Genomic DNA, 18,258 nt, shown 5'->3' on the forward strand with positions numbered 1-18,258 from the left:
ACATTGTTAAATAATTAATTCTTTAATGTTATTATTGCTAGGCAATATAGCGTAGTTTCAAATATATCCTTAACTCAAAACATGCACTTTCAAATTGTGAACGGGAACAACAAAGCTCAACTTGAAACAGAACTAACTACACATAACACCTTGTAATTGTAATGCTAAGTAAGCACCATACTTTATCTTTTAATGAGAAGCATTTACGGAAAAAATAAAATAAAATAAACGAACCACATGGAGTGTGTTAAACAGATACATTTTCACATTATAACACAATGTGTAAATAGTTTTTTGTTCATATTAACATATTAATTTTCATATTCCTTTTCAAGTATTTTCATGTCCCGAATAAACACTACAAGCAAAAGACATAGAACCCCATGATAATTCAAACCGCATATGAAAAAATAAGTAGCCAAGTTCCATTTGAAGTAAGGGATGATAATGAGAATGAGGTAATTGGTTTCAAGTCGCTATCATTTAGTGCTTTCTTACGACTGTAAGAACGCTTGCTCGTGGCACCCATTTGCATGCTTTATTTATATTTATTTATTCATTTTCTCCTCATCTTAAATTCTTTATTAGGGGAAAAATGGAAACAATTTATAAAAAGTAGGCAAATGAGGCACTATTACCTATTGCTTTGGCATTGTTCATGTTGACCTATCAGCTTATGTACCAGTGTAAAACCATCTGTATCTTGACAATTATTTGCACAAAAAAGGAACCCAAATGAAAATAATTATTAGTTGATATGCTTCTTGTCTTTGTTTGACTTTGGATGCTTGTTTTAGATTGCTCAAATTTTGTCAACTCATTGATATTAGGGTTTTGAGTGATCTCCCCTTTCTCGAGGCTTCTCTCTCATTCTTAGAAAGCAAATTCGAAAAAAATTTGCAATTGCACTTTCTAACTTTCACCCCCCCCCCCTTCCTTTGTGGTCCATGGATTAATTGCAAATATTCTAATAAAGTTGACCACTGCATGCATCCTGTCAAAGGAATTAAGCACCAGCATATGCAATTACTATATGCCTGTTGTAGATGTCGACTGAAAATTTTCTGAAATCAAGTCCAATATTAATTCTACGTATGAAGCCATAATGTAATTAATTGAAAAGCGAGGAAGTGAAATGAAACATATAAACATTTTGAGTTAGCGCAAAGTTCAATCTCTAAATACACTACTCATAACTTTTAAGTCGGATTTTTTTTTTCTCGTTTCAGAAATATTTAGTTCTTCGCTAATAATTATGTTCTATTGTTTATGGGATTTGAATTCCTTAATGATTTGATCTTATACTTAGGTTCCATTTAGTATAATTTTTCAAATAGAGCTTATTTAAGTAGATTTTTTTTTTAGTAGAGCTTTTACAAATACAACTTTCACTAAAAAAAAAAAATTAATTGTTTGATTGTCAATTAGAGCTTTTATTAGAAAATTCGAAAATTACTTTAATAAGTAAGTTATTTAAAGTCAAGTTATGAAAGGAATGAAATAAGGTTATGAAATAAGTAAAGAATATTTTAGGCATTTTAACATTTAAAAAAAAATCAACCTCTATTTTCAAAAACCCAAAATTTGATCTTTTACTAGGTGATGGAAAATAACTTATTTAATCTTCAAAAGCTCTACTCAAAAACTGATTAAACAGTAACAAAGAAAATTAAAAATAGTTTATGGGATTAAATAATCACTTATAGTTATTAGATAAGTTGTACCAAATAGATATTTAACAAAATACAATGCTTGTTATCAGATAAAAAGTAGAAGTAGTTGATTTAGTTCGAATTAGTAAATATAATTCAAATTCAATTGTATGAATTTATTAGCAATATGCAAGGTGAAAGGATAAATTATCAGATGATCTTCTCTTGACTATTGGTTGAATGAAGGTATATCTCCTAGTTTCTCACTACTGAAATTAATATATATAACTTATTGCTATTGCTTTTGTAATATCTAACAATCTGCTAACACAAAAATAAATTAAGAGAAAAGAGGGACAAATGAGTCATTTTTTTAATATTTTATCTTTAGAATATAAATAATAGGTATTATAAGATAAAAATATTTAAAAATAAAAAAATAAATAATCATATTATTAATTTTTATACACACTCAAATCAATATTTTTTATTTTTAGAATTTAAATCTCTTTGTTTTAATTGTAATTTATACGATTTATTTAATTTATAATCAATATGAATTAAAAATTTTTTAAAAAATAAAGGTAATACTGAAAAACTATGGTGTTAGGAGGGTTATTAGATATTATGAAAATAGTAAGGGATAAGTAGTGTATGCTGATTTTTGTGGGAAATTTTGATAATCTGTCTGTGAACAAATTAGATAAAGGTGATGAAATTGATAGTTGTTATTCTTAATGTTTCTATTAATAATAACAAAAGTTTTATATATATATATGCTAAAAAGTTTCTATTTGATACTCTGGTAGCCAGCATAACTAATAGAAAGCTTTTTTAAAACCAAGATGCCTTACAAAAAATTTTTAAGGTTAGCCCTGACAAAAGGCATCACATTCGAAAATTTAGACAAAAGAGAACCTTTTCATCCACTCTTAACTTAAGCTCATTGTATTTAATAATTATAGGTAACCATATAACTAACGAATCTAAAAAGATCAATTAAGGCCTCTGTTTATGGTGGTGGCACGAATCTTCTAATAATTTATAACAGTATGTTTTACTCAAATTAATGTTTAAAGAATTCAGCAAAGTGTTTTGCCTCCTCTTCAGTGGAAATTTTGGACAAATCTTCTTAGTTAGAAGCTTCACAATTAGGGGACTTATATTTTAAGAATGCATGTTTGGGCAATTTATGCAAATGTCGGGAGAAAGAAAAATTATTTTTATCATTCTATCGAGGTTGAGAAAAGAGGGGAAAGAAGGAGAAAAAGAATAATCTTTTTATTATCGAATTAATAAGAACAACTTAAGTAATGAAATAAAAATGTGGGAAACAAAACTATTAATTAGAAGATGTTAGCCCCACTTGTAGGGATGATAAAGACTAAAGTAGCACCAAGGGTTATATACTTTGTGTCCCATGTATCTTTGATAATTAATGGCAAACAAGATATGCTTATTTGCACAAACGATGAGATAAATTGCGGCTACTTAGATTATTGACGTACAATTTTTCAAAGGAACATGTGGGCAACCTAATGAGAACCTATAGAAGAATTGATAGAAGATTTCAAAGCCTTTACCTTACGATCATAAATAGAGAAAGATTTAGCATAACATATTTATAATAAAGTGATTGGAAATGTAGCTAGGTTCCTTTAAGCCACTACAACCATGAAAAGCTTGAAAGAAAAATTATATGAGACTGGTCAAAATATTCTCGTTTCCATCAATCTTCACATTGTTTCATCTCGAAGCAACTTTCATGGAGACTGAAGTTTGATCCAAAGACGATAACAAACATTTCGAATCTTTAAAAACAATTTAATTACTTTTTTTTTTTTTTTTTCATCTTGGCTTCGGTCTCTCAGTTTAAAGGAGAGATTAAGCATTTCTCAAAGAAAGCAATTATACTAATTGTTTGCATCATAAATTTTCTAAGATTTTGTATACGGCATGTAAAATGTACTGTATTTTATTTTCTTTTATCATTTTGTGCCACAAGTATAATGGGGCGAAGTTTAAATTAATTTTTTCAACCGCCTACTTCCTTTAAGATTCACACTCTTGATCAGGTGGCCAGCCGAAAAACTATTCAACTAGATCTTTGAGTTTTTTTTTTTATTAATTAATTACCAAGATATTTTTCTTTATTAATTATCAATAAGATATATGTATTTTCTAATTGAAATAAAGATTGATTACCTAGTAATGAATCCCTTATTTTTACTATAAGATAAAAAAAAACACTTACTTCAATATAGTGTATTTTGTTTTATAATATAGTGAATAAAGTGTGTATTTTTCTTGTCTTTTAATTGATCCCTTATTTTTAATAACACAACATATCCCATATTAAAAATTTACTCTTGAAATAAAAGTTAAAATCAATAGAGAATCGTGATCTGAACGAATTAGTTAGACAAACTTTTTACTTGGCTTGTTTAGTGCAATTCTATAGTTAATGTAACTTTCAATATTATCTAAGAAATTATTTACTTTCTTCACCAAAATTATTTAGAGCAGACCGGAAAAGGACCCCACTTGTTTTTGCAACATATTTATAGCCACATGAATTTTAAATTGTTTTTTTTTTTTCACAAGAGGGTGAGAAACATCAACTTAATTAGTGGATTATTTTTAAGGAATAATATTTGTGCCATCATTTCAAACTAATGATGATTAGTTCCAAAGATACCTTAGATTTGTTAAGATTAATGACTTCAATGGAATCGTCAATGGTGACAACACTGAATTTAATCATTGATTAAGAACCTTTAGGTGCTTCTGATTTGATCACTCATAAAAAAGTAAATAAATTTTTAAATGTCATCATCTAAGAATTTTCTTTTTCGTTTTCTTTAAAACCTTAACATGTATCAACGGAAAAACTGAATCTCTTACCTTTTGAGCCGGTTTTGGACCTGTATTAATTCGATACATATTGTAAAAGCTTATCGGTTGAACCAACTATAGTAAGTAAAAACTGCCTATCTCTTTCAGAAAGATAAGAAAAACCAAAACGTAAGTACAAGAAATCTTTCTATTGGAACTTCTATATATATAGCAACTAAAGCTTACAATTAAGTCACAACCGAGAACGATAACCCCGAATTTGAAAGCAATGGCTAATGATAAGGACGGCGCAACAATATTAACTACTTGTTAGCCAGTGCATGTCTTCTTCATACATACACTCGAAACTCTACACATATAATTAATAAATTAATTAATCAATTATACCCAGCAATATATGGTAAGTACATAAGACTTGCCATAGCTTCTTGCAGCCACTCCTCATCTTGTTTCATCTGAAACACACAAGTAAATTATCATCATTAGAACATGAACATAAACTCATACCCTTTTTGGTCTATTTAATCTTGAGAAAGAACAACAATCAATTTCCTAGTAATTATTTTTAAATCCTTTTAATCTAATCTAAAGCAACTTATTTGAGGAGAGTTGTTACCTGAACATCATCGTCAACACAGTATGGATTCTTGCCTTTGTGAGAATTATCATCGTTCTTCATCACCGTCTGATCTTCTTCGCACAGCTCATTATTCCTCGCGAATCTCCCACGGACACGTACCCGGCGGTCTGCTAGGGTTTTGCGACATGCGTACTGTATAATAAATAATAGATCACAATGAATTATTAAGTAGAAAAAAATAATAATAATTGTTTGTGCGAAAAAATAAAAATAAAAACCTTGATGGTCTTGTTAAAGTTCCTTTGATTTTTCTTCTTCAAGTATCTGAGAATTCGATCTTTCCTTTCTTCAACTGAATACCGACCAACTTTTATAACATTAGCGTCTTCCATTGATGCCATTTGATTATTTTGGATTCCCTGCATACATACATATAATATATAATTAGTAAAAGATTATTCACATAGCTTTAACTAATTAATTCCCATGCAAAAATCTTTTTTATCAATTTAAAAAAAACGTAAAAATAAAAAACAAACAAATTAGTTACCCAATTTTCTCCGGTAGCTGGATGCATAGGCTTCAAATCATGCATAAAAGCACAGCAGTCATCTCCAAACTCACAGGCAGCGGAGGGAAGCTGGAATCTGGCACCATAGTTTTGAATCTCATTAGTCCCACACATGGCCATGCCGTTATATTCAGCCAATGTAGGCACCATTGAGTCGTATATTCCGAGTTGTTCAGCCGTAAAAGGAATCAACGGAGAAGAGGAAACGACGTCGGATTCCGGTGCCAGAATATTTTCAAAAGAGACTATTGGAAAGTTCTCTTCAGTACCCCATATTGGACCATTATTACCACTTGAAACCGAACCACCACAGCTAGAAACTGAATTGCCAGGGCACTCGCCATAATTAGTACTCTCTCCGGCAGCTGCCATGGCTGCCGATATCGGATACGGAAACTGGGAAAGCTCCGCACTTGAAAATGAATCATCAGAGTAAAACTGGGGAATTGAAGCCATTGAAAATAAAGATAGAAACTGAAGGCAGCAGGGCTAGCCTATAAAAAATTTGTTCTTATTGGTTTGTATGTGACACTGAAACTTAATGGCGATGAATATTTATATTTATATATATATATATGCATGAAAGTGATAGTAGTGGCGGTGGCTTTTGTTTTTGTTGCAACTTGTCCTGCCCGTACTGCCCATGCATGCTAATTAACTGCCCACATTTTTACTTGTTAAATTTTAAGACATAATTAGCGAAACCAATTACTTGACTGTTCAGTGAGTTGTGTTATCTTATCACCGAGATGTATTAAGCTGTAAACGCGTAATTATATTTTAATTGAGTTTGTTACACTTAAAAAAGTTTGTTGTTTTTTGTAATTAACTAAAATTAAGAGTGTGTATAAATTTGGTATATAGAGAAGTGTCAGTGTCACAGCTTGCGGAGAGCTTTTTTTGCTAATTGTATAACCAAAAGCAAGATGTGATGGTTTTCGTAGTATTGAGCTGGCAAATTAGAGCACTAAGTAAAATTAAGTGGTTTTATGGTCTAATTAATGAAATTTTCTTTTCCCTTTTTTTCTTGTAGGTAAACTTTGATGAAACTACACGTAGTCAGAGAATATATAAGATCAGCTCTTATTCCTCAAAAATAGTAGTAGAAAACTGTATATTATAATAAGATAATTATTCAACCGCACTGATGAATTTTGAGATTCAATAAATTCCTGATTTAGAATTATGATCACTTAATTATTGCGATGATAAGTTAGACTATAACTTCAATGGTAAAAGAATTTGTACATATCTCTATCATTACTGTTTATAAATATTTTATCTCATGTTAAATTTTTTTCAACTTATTTCGTATGTCTATATGAGTTTTGCTGAGTTTTATAAAAGATTTTATGTCTTATGTACATTTATTAATAGTCTACAATTACAATTTAATTACATGTATCTTATACATTGCTATCCAATAACCGCCAATCATAGCCTTGTATTTTGTTCATCACAAGGTTAGGTTAGCATGCAAGGCAAATCAAACTTCATGAATTTGAATATAAAAATAATGGAAATAGTAGTTGATTAGTTTCTATTATAGCATGGTTTCTTTTTTCATTTCCCCCCTATGTTTTGGTCTTTATTGCTAGTAAAATTGCGCACTAATAAGGTAGTGACCAGGACTTGCGGTTTATGCATTTGAGTTTTGGTCTTTATTTAGGCTCCGTTTGGTACAGCTTATTAAATAGAACTTATAACAGTAGAGCTTATAGCAGTAGAGCTTATACCAATAGAATTTTTGGACAAAAAGTCATTAGGTGTTTGGTTGTCAATAAAAAAAGTATTTTTGAACCATTAAACTATGTGATATTTTTTATATTATATATATTTAGAAAAGCTTTGTAACCTCTACTCCCAAAAGCTCAAATTTTGGGCTTTTCCTAGTAGAGGTAAATTAGCTTATTTAAGCTAAAAAAACTCTACTAAAAAAATAACCAAACACCATAAAAAATTTTAAAAAGTGCTTATACGATTAAATAAACACTTATAGCTCTTAAATAAACCATACCAAACAGGCTCTTAGACTTTCCTCATTTCCAAAGGGACATATTTTTGAACAAGAACTTATGCAGCTTCAAAAAGGAAAAGCTAAAGGTAAAATATATAGAGGGCCTCATGTGATTAACTATTCTATACCGTTAAAAAGCTGTAGTACTGAAGATCCAACCTACTCATAGCCAAAGAATCTAACACATGCGTTTGTTTAGATTTGCATCAAAATTCTAGTACATCATATATCCCCCAAATTTCAATTTCTTGATCAACTTCCCCACCAAAATTACTTTTTCAGCCAATACCCACTACAGAGAATAGCAGCAGCGCAGCTACAGTAATTTGGAATGAATTTATTGCCTGGAACAAATCCCCCTTTTTTGATTAGACAAGTGATTCCGTATTGGAAGCAGATTTTTCACAGGACTTGTAGATTATGTGCTTGAGATGTAAGGGCTCCTCTAGTGTTCTATTCACTGGAAGTGTCATGAAGACATCAACATTGACCATCAATTTAAATGATTCTCTAGAAGGACTTTGGTTTTTTTTTTTTTAATTTTATTTCATGTTGCTTCGTTATGGTAAACGATGTTTTCTCATTAGTCTTTAGCCTCAACGATTTAAATGTAGAAAACTACAAGTTTTGGATCAAATTGCTAGAATAAATTTGTCACTATATTGATTAGTGAAACCGATTATAGCGGTGAAGAATGCTATATATATTGCGTGATGTTTGGTGAAAGTATTTTTGAACAGTTTATCCAGCCATTTATTATAACAAATTGATTGTAAATTGTAAAGTTATTTATTTGCAGTGGAATGAAATTTATGTTAAAAAAAAAAAGAAAAGCGAAACTCAATCTATTAGCTAATAAAAAAGACACAAACCTTTAATCTGGAAGTACTTTGATCTAATATTATATGAAGCTGATCCCTTTTTGTTAAAGCTTGAAAATGTTAATACTTTTTTAAGTTTGAAAATGTTTAAGAATAGGAAAAGCTCTCACATGTTTTATTGCTGTCGAAAACTTTTTGAAAAGATATGTTTTCTCAGTTTGAATGGGTATCTGGTTCAAGATTTCTTAGGAGAAAAGGTATATATACACATTTTGTTCCATCTTTTGTTATCTTAAAAAGGAACCTTGGCTTTAATGTTTTCATTTTCCTCTTGTAATCACTACAATTACGGACAAATGAAAGGGCAGCTTGGAGAGAAGAAAAAAGAAAAAGTTATGTATAATTCTTAAGGAGGCTTGTGAGTGAAATTTTAACTTTGCTGGAAATTCCCCTGAAAAAGGTGGAAAATAGATAGAGAAAATGGAAGATTTTATACACAGTATCTGGTGCCTCTGATCAATGATCATAATCCCTCTTCCTTTCCTATCAACCAACTTACTAGCAGCAATCCTGTGCCTCTATTTTCTCCCACTTTTGATGAAAATTCTCAAGCAACTTGTTTATTTTGTAGCTAAATCCTAGAAGCTTAAGCTATTAAGTGAGAGCCTTCGAGCATGTCAGACAAGATCCAAATAAATTTAGATTTCATAAGATTTAGACAAAAAATTTAACTTGATAGTCATGTTTAGTTAAACAAATTACTTGAAAGCTTTAAACAAATTACTTGGAAGGCTTAAACTGGTTGATGAGAGCTAAATAGATTAGTACGAATACTGATGGTTTCCACATTCAAAAGCCAGCTCTTAGGGAATTAAAATCTATTGCTTCACAACTAAGTTACACACTTTTTCAGCTTAGTTGGGAAGACAAATTCTTCTGCTTGTGAAATCTTTAAAAGAGGTACTAGTGCGGTACAATGCTCACACTCCTACTTTCAACTCAATAACCTCTAGTTTTCGAAAATTTTCATTACCAACCTCTCAAGTTTTCATTTTCATCCCTCAACTTATAATTCAATTTATTAAATACCCTACAGTAAATCTTGACGTGTCAATAACAAAAACTTGAGAATTAAACGAAAAACTAAAGTTTTTAATAAAAAGTGAAAAATTATACCAAACAGCATTGTTTTGTAAATATAACTCTCTAACAGATTATTGAACATCTACCCATTCATTCAAGTTTTTACCACAATCGGTAACTTAACTTGAAACAAAAAGGGTGAGTCCCTGTATGTTTAAATTTTCCCGTCATTAGGCAAGCTTGATGTGCATAAAAAATCTCTTAACCTTTTGTGTTAAGCGATAATTCAACGTTCTTATTTGTTGGTTACCATGCTCAATGACCTGACATAATTCCTTATGATCTTTTTATCTTCAAGCTTGTCAAGTGGATGATATTCATATACTGCATGATCCAACAAAGCCATGAGGCGCATGTTGCCCAAAAATGAATCTAATCTGATTTTTAAGCAAAAGATCACTACGGAACCTTTCCTTTCTTCTTTTCTTTTATCATTTTCCAATTGTTTGGCATCCTAGCAAGTATTCTTGTTCTATTTCGTAAACTTTTTTTTTCTTTTTTACTTTTTTTTCCCCTATCTGAACCAAAAAAACCCTGAGATTCTTGTTCAAAGATTGATATGTTTAGCTTTACCTCTACAGCTTTCACTTCAATTTCTTGCAAACTGGTTTTCATGCCCCCCCATTTTTAGTGAAAGAGAAATTGCTTTGCTTACCTTTCAAAGATGCAATATGTAGCGGGTTATCCAGTATAAATCACCTGAACAAAAATATCTTCTACTTTATCAGTGTTAATCACTTAAACAAACAATTTCAAAATTTCAATACATAGTAAAAACCTTTTATCACTAAGGGTCATCACTTTTTATCAAGAAAAGGCAAAAGTAAATACAGGGAAACAAAATTATTCTAAAATATTCAAGTTGCCGGTAATGTTTTCCAGGATAAACAAATAATCAAACAATTTCACAAAGGCGACGAAAAAGAAGGGGTAGAAAACTACAGTGTTTTCCGACAACCATTCTTCATATAGATAAGCGTATCTAAAATTTAGTGTCTCATAAATCACAAAATATTTAGGCAACTTGCAGGCAGCATCTGATGCATCCAAGGCTCATAGCCATAAAATGAAAGACAAAACATCATTTTAGATGGACATTAATATCACCCTTTGATTTGACAATAGCGTTTGCAATTCACAACAGATGAGACCCCAAAGCAAAACATAAAGAGCATCAAACACACACACACACACACACAGAAAGCGAGAGAGAGGGAGGGGGGAAGAGAGAGCATCGGCTGAATTGTAGAAAAATTTCCTCTTTACAATCTTGTTTTAAGAAAACAAAATCTTGCAAGGTGCAATAAGTAATCTTCTTTTAAGAAGCTGGCATCAAATGTTGATGACAAAGCAACTATTTACAGGGCTTACCAGCAATAATCACTGGAATTAACAAATCCTAAAACCTAGTTTGCTGGAACATAAGGCCGAAAAATGCATGCGGAACGCATTTCGACAAATCAGAGGGCAAAGAGAATCAACCACGAACCATTTGCACGATGCAGCTGGGAACAGTTTGGTCGCAGCTGACAGAACAAAACCCATCAATTTGACCTAGCATTCAGATAATAAGGAAAAGGAGAAAATTTTTAATAGTCAGTTGAATCGTCCAACAAAATCATTAGACATAGAAAACGTGTTGAAGTAAAAAAAATCATCACCTTGGCCATTCTATCATTATCTCAAGGATATAGCAGGATGTATTACTAATACCAGGATATCTCAATACATCTCACCTAAGCATTTATTATTTTACAAGGAACAAAATTAATATCCTTGAAATGGATATTTAAGGGCACGTTCGGTATTGCTTTTAAATTTCTATTTTCTTAAAACAAAATGAGAATGGAAATTGTGTTTTGAAGTTGTTATATTCTTAATTTAGGTATGTGTTTATTATTATTTTGTGTATCCTATATTTTGAAAACGAAAATAATAATACGCGTTCAGTATATAAAGTTAAAAATGAAAAAATAATGAATCTATTAACAGTTTTACTACATGCAAATTAATTTTGTGTTTAAAATTTATATAAAAGCTAGTTTGTTTTTCAATATACCAACTTACAATAATAATTATTATAATTTTGATTTTTTCTAAATAATTGTTTTTTGCTAATGTGCTCGCTGTTCAGCAGATCTTCCTACCTTATATACTTGATTCGAAAATGATTTAAAAGGAGGAAAAAAAAATTTAAAAATATTAAATCTAATTCTCCATTTTATTAAAAAAAAATCAAATTCTCCTTTCAACATTTTTAACATATCAATATAAAAGTTATTAAATATCGCGTTTCTAAAGAAAAGATTGCATGCTTACAATGAAGAACCAAATACCCAGATCTGCAAAGATCAGTGTAAATCTCTGCAGATCTTTGGTGATTTTATCAAAATAAAACTGAATAAAATGTATAAGAACCCAGAAATATGTCCCAAAAAGGGGAGGGAGATGAGAATTAAGAGATAAGGTAGATAGATGAGGTGTTAAGAGTAAAGATGGAGACTACCTATTATTATTTATTAGCCGTGTTTATTATTATAATTTACTTTACAATCTGTTTCATAAAGCAAGTAAGACATGTATAAGTTGTTTTGTAATTTACAACTGCAAAAGTTAAGTCAGATTTTGTGTTTTACAATCACATTTTACGAGAAAGACTACCAAACACTTATTTCACTTGAATTTATAAAACAAAAACGAGAATGACCCGAGTAGAACGGTACTGAACACCCCCTCATTTATATGATTGAAATTAATATCCGTATATCAATGTATTTCATCAACTTCATAATCTCAATAAGTTTAACAAATATTGCGAGACAATCTAAGAGTGCATGAAGACACATGCAAGTACAGAATCAGACACCAAATATGCCAATTATGGATGACATACCAATTATGGTAATCCATCTCAAGCAGAGATTCTGAGGTCTAGTGTACATTACGGTTGAGTAATCCTTGGAAATACAAATAAAGATCTTTGTTGTCTGTCCCAAAAATCTCTTCTGCTTTCCTCAAGGTTTCCTGAATGGTGATAGATAGAAGTCAGTCGTCAAATCAAACTGCAATATATCATTTTGCATCAATATGAAAAATAATGAAAAAGTACAATCAGTAACTCATTACCTCTCGGGTTTGCTTCTGAGCATTTAACTCCTTGATGCTAGCCAGAAATGCACTGAATTGTTCATATGATAGGCGACTCCTGAATTACAAATATATCCTAATCAGTCAGTAAAGATCCTGAAAGTTCCTGTGGCACATCAGTCGCCACATACACATTAGAATTGGAATAGTGGAACTCACCTGGCTTGGCGGAAGAACTCCTTTCCATCAATTCGAGGAGTGCGCCCTATTGTTATTCACAGAAAATAGAAAAATTATCAGGACGGAAATGAAAATTGGTTTAGCAAATGTGATAAAAAGCGCAAGTGCTAGAATAGGATACAATCAATTAAATCTAACCAAGCAACCAAAATATATACTTGAATAATCTAGGTGCAATAGGAAGCTTGTTGAACAAATACCAAGACAAGACTCACTAGCAGTGGATAAATGAGAATTAAACATTATAAACCTGGAAGTGAACGCCCACGAGGAGGAGAGTTTGCTGCTGATGACTGCTGGCTTGAAGGATACCATGAAGACAGTGAAATCCGTCCATCATTCTGAGTTTTTGTTGGAGACATTGTACCAGAGGTTCTTTTGGGAGATCCAGCAACAGAATAACCTCTAGGGGATACACTTGTGGAAATAACTTTCGGAGTTCCAGTTGGAGTCAGCCGTGGTGTGATATATGGAGTTAGAGAAAATCTTTGTGCAGTATTTCTTGAAACTGTTGATCAAACAATCAGCATAAGTAAACCCTTTTTTCTATTTTTGTTAAATAAGCTTCAAATGCTGAATAAATAAGCAGACCCTTGTAAACACTATATATTAACTTGAGAACAGCCTACACAGGATAAGTTTGAGGATACTGAGTCAACAAGACTTGAAAGGGCTTAGCCGTGAAACTTGCAGAATGCTTCAATATGCATCCATATGCATTGAATTATCAAACAGCAAAGTCCTAAGAAAATAGAAAGTATCAGCTTTGTTATTGCCTCCAAGATGATATTCATTCTTGATAGTTGCCCCTATACGTAGTAGCTAGCTCATCTTGTTGATTTATAAGTTTAAACTAATCATTTTCCCGAAGACTGCATCTAAACTTTCAATCAATTTTTAAGCTTTTAGTGAGAAGATTTTGGCAAAGCTTATCTTGAATTGTACGAAATTTTAAATTTTAGTTTACCGAAAGTAATGTAAGTAAATATTTATTCTTTGTTTCTATCAGAACAGTAGCAATGGAAGCAACAATTCCTATAAGCCTTTGAAAATTTGACTTGGCAAATGCATCCAGATTCTAACCATACTTAAATGTTAACATACCTATTTTGCTAGGTTTCTCTACTTTCTATTGAAGTAATGAACATTTAAATTAAGTCTAGCATACAATTCTAGATAGCATTCCATACCAACCGATAGAGTACGTTTCTAGCATGAATTTAATCTTATATCATCATAGAACCAATCATAACATATAATATGCATAAGCCATGCAGTAAAATGCGCAGAAAAGACTATTTCAATTACCTTCGTCAACTGTGTTTCCCATATCTGTTGAACCATTGAAGCTACGATGTGCAGTATAGCCATTGTTCCCACCATCTAGCATAGGTATGGGAATTGATTGAATGATCATGAAAAGGCAAACACAAGAGGAAAAACGAAGTTAAATTCTTTGAACAAAAAAACAGAGTCAATAATCATAATTGGTTCATAATAAAGGTCATATTGAATCAGAAAATATTTCAAGCCAAGATTAATAGTACCCTTGTCAGGATAGGCTCTTGGAACCGGCTGGTCACAGGTCCCAATATCCACAGTTTCAGCCTGCAGTCAAAGATACAAAAAACCGGTAACAAATGAGTGGTTTACAACAAAATGTACAAACAAAAGTCATGTAGCACACAAACAAATAAATTGAAATTGGTTCGTATGAAATTCTTACAGATGAATTGTCATCATTCAGCGACTGCATCAGTTGTCTCTTAAATGTTTCCAACTGCAAGTAAAAAACGCACCAATCACTATAATAGAACTGCATACATACACATTCTGTTTAAGCACTCAGTATAATTAGGCAGCATTGAAATTGTTGGCGTAAATTTCATTCAATTGAATCGAAAATGCAACAATGCACACAACAATTTGACCAATTAAAGTACAACATTCAGCTACAATTTTAGTCAAATAATTTTCATGTCTAACCTTTGCTAAATCACGGCTTAGATTCCTCACAGTCATTGCCAACGAATCTCGTTCCTTCGCAAGCTTAGCCTTTTAATAAAAAAGGAAAAAGAAAAAAAAACAATCGAACATTTCGTCAATAATTCCTAAAAACCACAAATTTACAAAAAAAAAAGCCACAAAACCCTAACGTTTCAAGTGAAATAACAGATAATTTACAAAATTAAGCAAGCTTACATTATCATCGATGAAAATTTTCAACTTCGAGTCGGCTTCTTGGTACACCTTTTGCACGTGCGACAATCTCTCTTCGAGCTCGCATATCAGGCGATCTTTCTCGTACAGCATCTGCCTCATCGTCCCCGTCTCCGTCTCCAGCTTCGACACGCGCGACGCGATGGCCATGGACGTGATCTTACGCGCCAGATCCAGCTGGTCGTACGGATCCGTCGGTATCACCGCCAGTACCTCGTCAGGTAAATGAAAGTCGGGCCCACCGCCGCTCTCTCCGCTGCTCTGCGACATACCTGATTCTCTCTCGACCCAATCGTCAATCGGTGATGAGTTGTTAGGTGGTTGGAAGCTTTAGGTAAGGCTGACAGTACAGATGAGGAACTTTGGATTGAACGCCTTTCAAAAATGGTTTTGCTTTTTTTTATTTTTTTTCTTTTTCTCCCTTTAAATAATAAGTTTGAATTAATTGCTTTGGGGTGCGGGGGTTTTTCTTTGGCAGGTTGAGTCTTTAGGTGCTCAGTTTTTGGGATTTTGTCGCTATTCGAAAATTTAAAGGGAGTTGTTTCCCTCCAAACGCGTCATCGCTGCTGGTAGCCTCCATCTGTTCGATCAAATTGAACACCCCCTTTTTAAAGTGATAATATAAAAATTCAAAATTATTAAAATTTCAAAGATATCATTTTAATTTTTTTTTTTTTTGACAAATGATTTCGACTTATATGATACTACGTACATGTTTATTTGGGATGTAAATGTGATAATCTATGTTGGCGTCTAATATCAAATTTCAGGCTAAACCAAACAAATTTGATTTATTAAAAAATTTTGTTACTTGATTAAGCACTATCTACCTATTTTGTTGAATTTTCAAACTTTGAAATTGAGAATAGGACTAAAAGCTAATTTATTGATTTAAGAGACACTTTTTAAGAACTCTAAATAAAAACTTGATAATAAATTTGACAAAGATAATAATTGTATTATTTTATATCAATCTAAACCCATTATTAATATCAAATTGAGAAGTTATGTCAGCTATTATTACGCCTAATCTTCGAATATTACATTTGATAATACTATTATGTTTTTAAATTTTTTATAATGTTTTAATATACGTTGCTTTAACATAGAACCAACAAGATAACCGTGACTAACATCGCACGGGTATTTTTTTAGATCTACATTGGAGTGGCTCACTCTTCTTAGAGCAACGTAGCCGTGACCTCAGTGACCTGAAACATGTACATACGTATAGAGAGAGGCACAAATCTGGCGAAAAATCCGTTCACATTACAATTCACAATGGACCCAAATCAACAGCCTCATCATGGGCCCAATGCGAGCCCGGCTAACTTAAAAAGAAAAAAAGAGCCCGTGTCCGTTTCATCCGTGCCCCCAGTAGGCTGCTTTTAACGTAAACAAATGATCGCAAATCGACAAATGGGTTTTTTCCAGGGACCTCCCCTGAGGTTTAGTGTATTGACAGTTGGATAGAAAGTATTCATATAATTACAGAAACCTCCCCTGATGTTAGTATTCCATTAACTGGACTGTCAGTTGACTGTTGAAATTTCAAAAATGCCCTTGCCGCCAAAATATATTTTTAACAGAGGAGGTTGCGCTCTTAACATAGCCTTATTAGCATTCATTTCTGATCTTTTGTTCTCTTAAATCAAAATTATATAACACCATGACCAACCTGGTTTAATCATAATATCATTACCAACTTTAAATCAGAACTATATAAAACAACATATCATTACACACACTTAGCTCCAAGTAGTTCAAGTACCTAGAACAATCGCTTTTATGTATGCATATGAAGCAGTTTTGTTCATAGCATATTGTATTATTGGAACTATTAACTCAAACACTAGCTCTTTACCAAAAATTAAAACTAACTAAAAAATGCAATCGCGAGCGCTTTTATCTTTTTGCAATAGTTGGTTGAATCAGACAAAAGCGCTTTCTAAGATTAAGAGAAGCACTTGGACAGCTTCTGCCAGAAGCACTTTAAAGAAAAGACATTTCTGGGGGAACAAAAAAATGTAGTTAAAAGTGTTTGTAAGAAAAGCACTTAATTGATAATTCTCTAAAAAGCAATTTCAGGTGCTTTTGCATAATGCACCTTAAATCAAAGCTGCTAATACTAGTGGTTGAACACCAACCTCAAACAATGCATCAGGAACAAATCTATAAACTACATTATCCTGATCCATAATTCTGAAATCAATATTAAATTCTCATTTGAAAACAAGTTTTTTTTTTTAAAAAAGTTATGAATTAAGAAATAACATGAACAAAAAGCTCGAGATCTTTGCCAATTGACACAAGATCCAAGTTCTGATCAAAGCAATACACGCGTACACGACTGCCTGAACTGCCGGCGTAAAAAATAACAATGTAACTCTTGGAGAGCTTCAAATTGGGGGAAAGCTTGCGGCTGAGACCGTAATCCAGAGTGGCGTCGGCGGAGGGGGCACGGCCGGGCATGAGAAACAAAACGACGACAATCAACATGACTGGGATGGAAATGATTAGCAAAACGCTGCGGTAACGCTGGATCTTGTCTGAGAAGGAGTTGTGCTGGCGATTGTGAGGCCGCTTGATCATTTTGTCCGAGGAGCGGTCTCAAGGAGCTCGACAGTGGCGGGAACCAATTTCTGGTCCGATAATTTCAAGATCCCGCCACAGATCTCCGTCAACTCGGCCTCGATCTTCGACCTGTACTCCTTAATCATGGAGACATGGTAATAGTTGCCGCGCGACTCCTCCTTTTGCTCGATGGAGGACACGATGCGCCAGGAGGCGCGGCGTGCGCCGATGACGTTTTTGTAGGCGACAAAGAGGAGGTTGCGCTCCTTGACGATAATTTCCTCGCCGGTCGAGGCGGAGGCGATGAATTTTTTCATGTATTGGATCATCTCTTCATATCGCTCGACTTGCTCCGCAAATTTTACCATTTATACGTTTTCTTCCCGTGGAGAAAGAGCTGCCATTTTTCCGTTCAATTATGCTTGTTTGAATTTTGTTTTTGTTTAAATTTTAAATTTACTTTTATGTATTTGTCTTTTTTAATAACATTATATGTA

General features: G+C 32.5%; 3 protein-coding genes across 3 annotated transcripts; all 3 read right to left on the minus strand.

Annotated features, from left to right (window-relative positions):
* Nucleotides 1-4,768: 4,768 nt before the first annotated feature.
* Nucleotides 4,769-6,115, minus strand: LOC18033455. The gene is made up of 4 exons (XM_006422159.2): nucleotides 5,639-6,115; nucleotides 5,367-5,507; nucleotides 5,125-5,280; nucleotides 4,769-4,963 (listed from the first exon to the last, which is right to left on the minus strand). The coding sequence occupies exons 1-4, from the start codon at nucleotides 6,113-6,115 to the stop codon at nucleotides 4,886-4,888; spliced, it is 852 nt and encodes a 283-aa protein (XP_006422222.2). The 3' UTR covers nucleotides 4,769-4,885.
* A 4,636-nt stretch (nucleotides 6,116-10,751) lies between these two features.
* LOC18031969 (uncharacterized protein At4g15545) lies at nucleotides 10,752-15,761 on the minus strand. Its single transcript, XM_006422160.2, has 10 exons — nucleotides 15,170-15,761; nucleotides 14,954-15,022; nucleotides 14,694-14,747; nucleotides 14,515-14,575; nucleotides 14,276-14,350; nucleotides 13,218-13,475; nucleotides 12,947-12,992; nucleotides 12,767-12,845; nucleotides 12,534-12,664; nucleotides 10,752-11,194 (listed from the first exon to the last, which is right to left on the minus strand). Exons 1-9 carry the CDS (start codon nucleotides 15,455-15,457, stop codon nucleotides 12,572-12,574), a joined length of 1,023 nt encoding a protein of 340 aa, XP_006422223.1. The 5' UTR covers nucleotides 15,458-15,761; the 3' UTR covers nucleotides 10,752-11,194; nucleotides 12,534-12,571.
* Nucleotides 15,762-17,775: 2,014 nt separating this feature from the next.
* Nucleotides 17,776-18,129, minus strand: LOC112100212 (14-3-3-like protein 16R). The gene has a single exon (XM_024188936.1). The coding sequence runs from the start codon at nucleotides 18,127-18,129 to the stop codon at nucleotides 17,776-17,778; it is 354 nt and encodes a 117-aa protein (XP_024044704.1).
* Nucleotides 18,130-18,258: the final 129 nt, after the last annotated feature.

The sequence above is a fragment of the Citrus clementina genome, unplaced genomic scaffold (assembly GCF_000493195.1).
Source record: "Citrus clementina cultivar Clemenules unplaced genomic scaffold, Citrus_clementina_v1.0 scaffold_9, whole genome shotgun sequence".
In the NCBI taxonomy this organism is placed as follows: domain Eukaryota; kingdom Viridiplantae; phylum Streptophyta; class Magnoliopsida; order Sapindales; family Rutaceae; genus Citrus; species Citrus x clementina.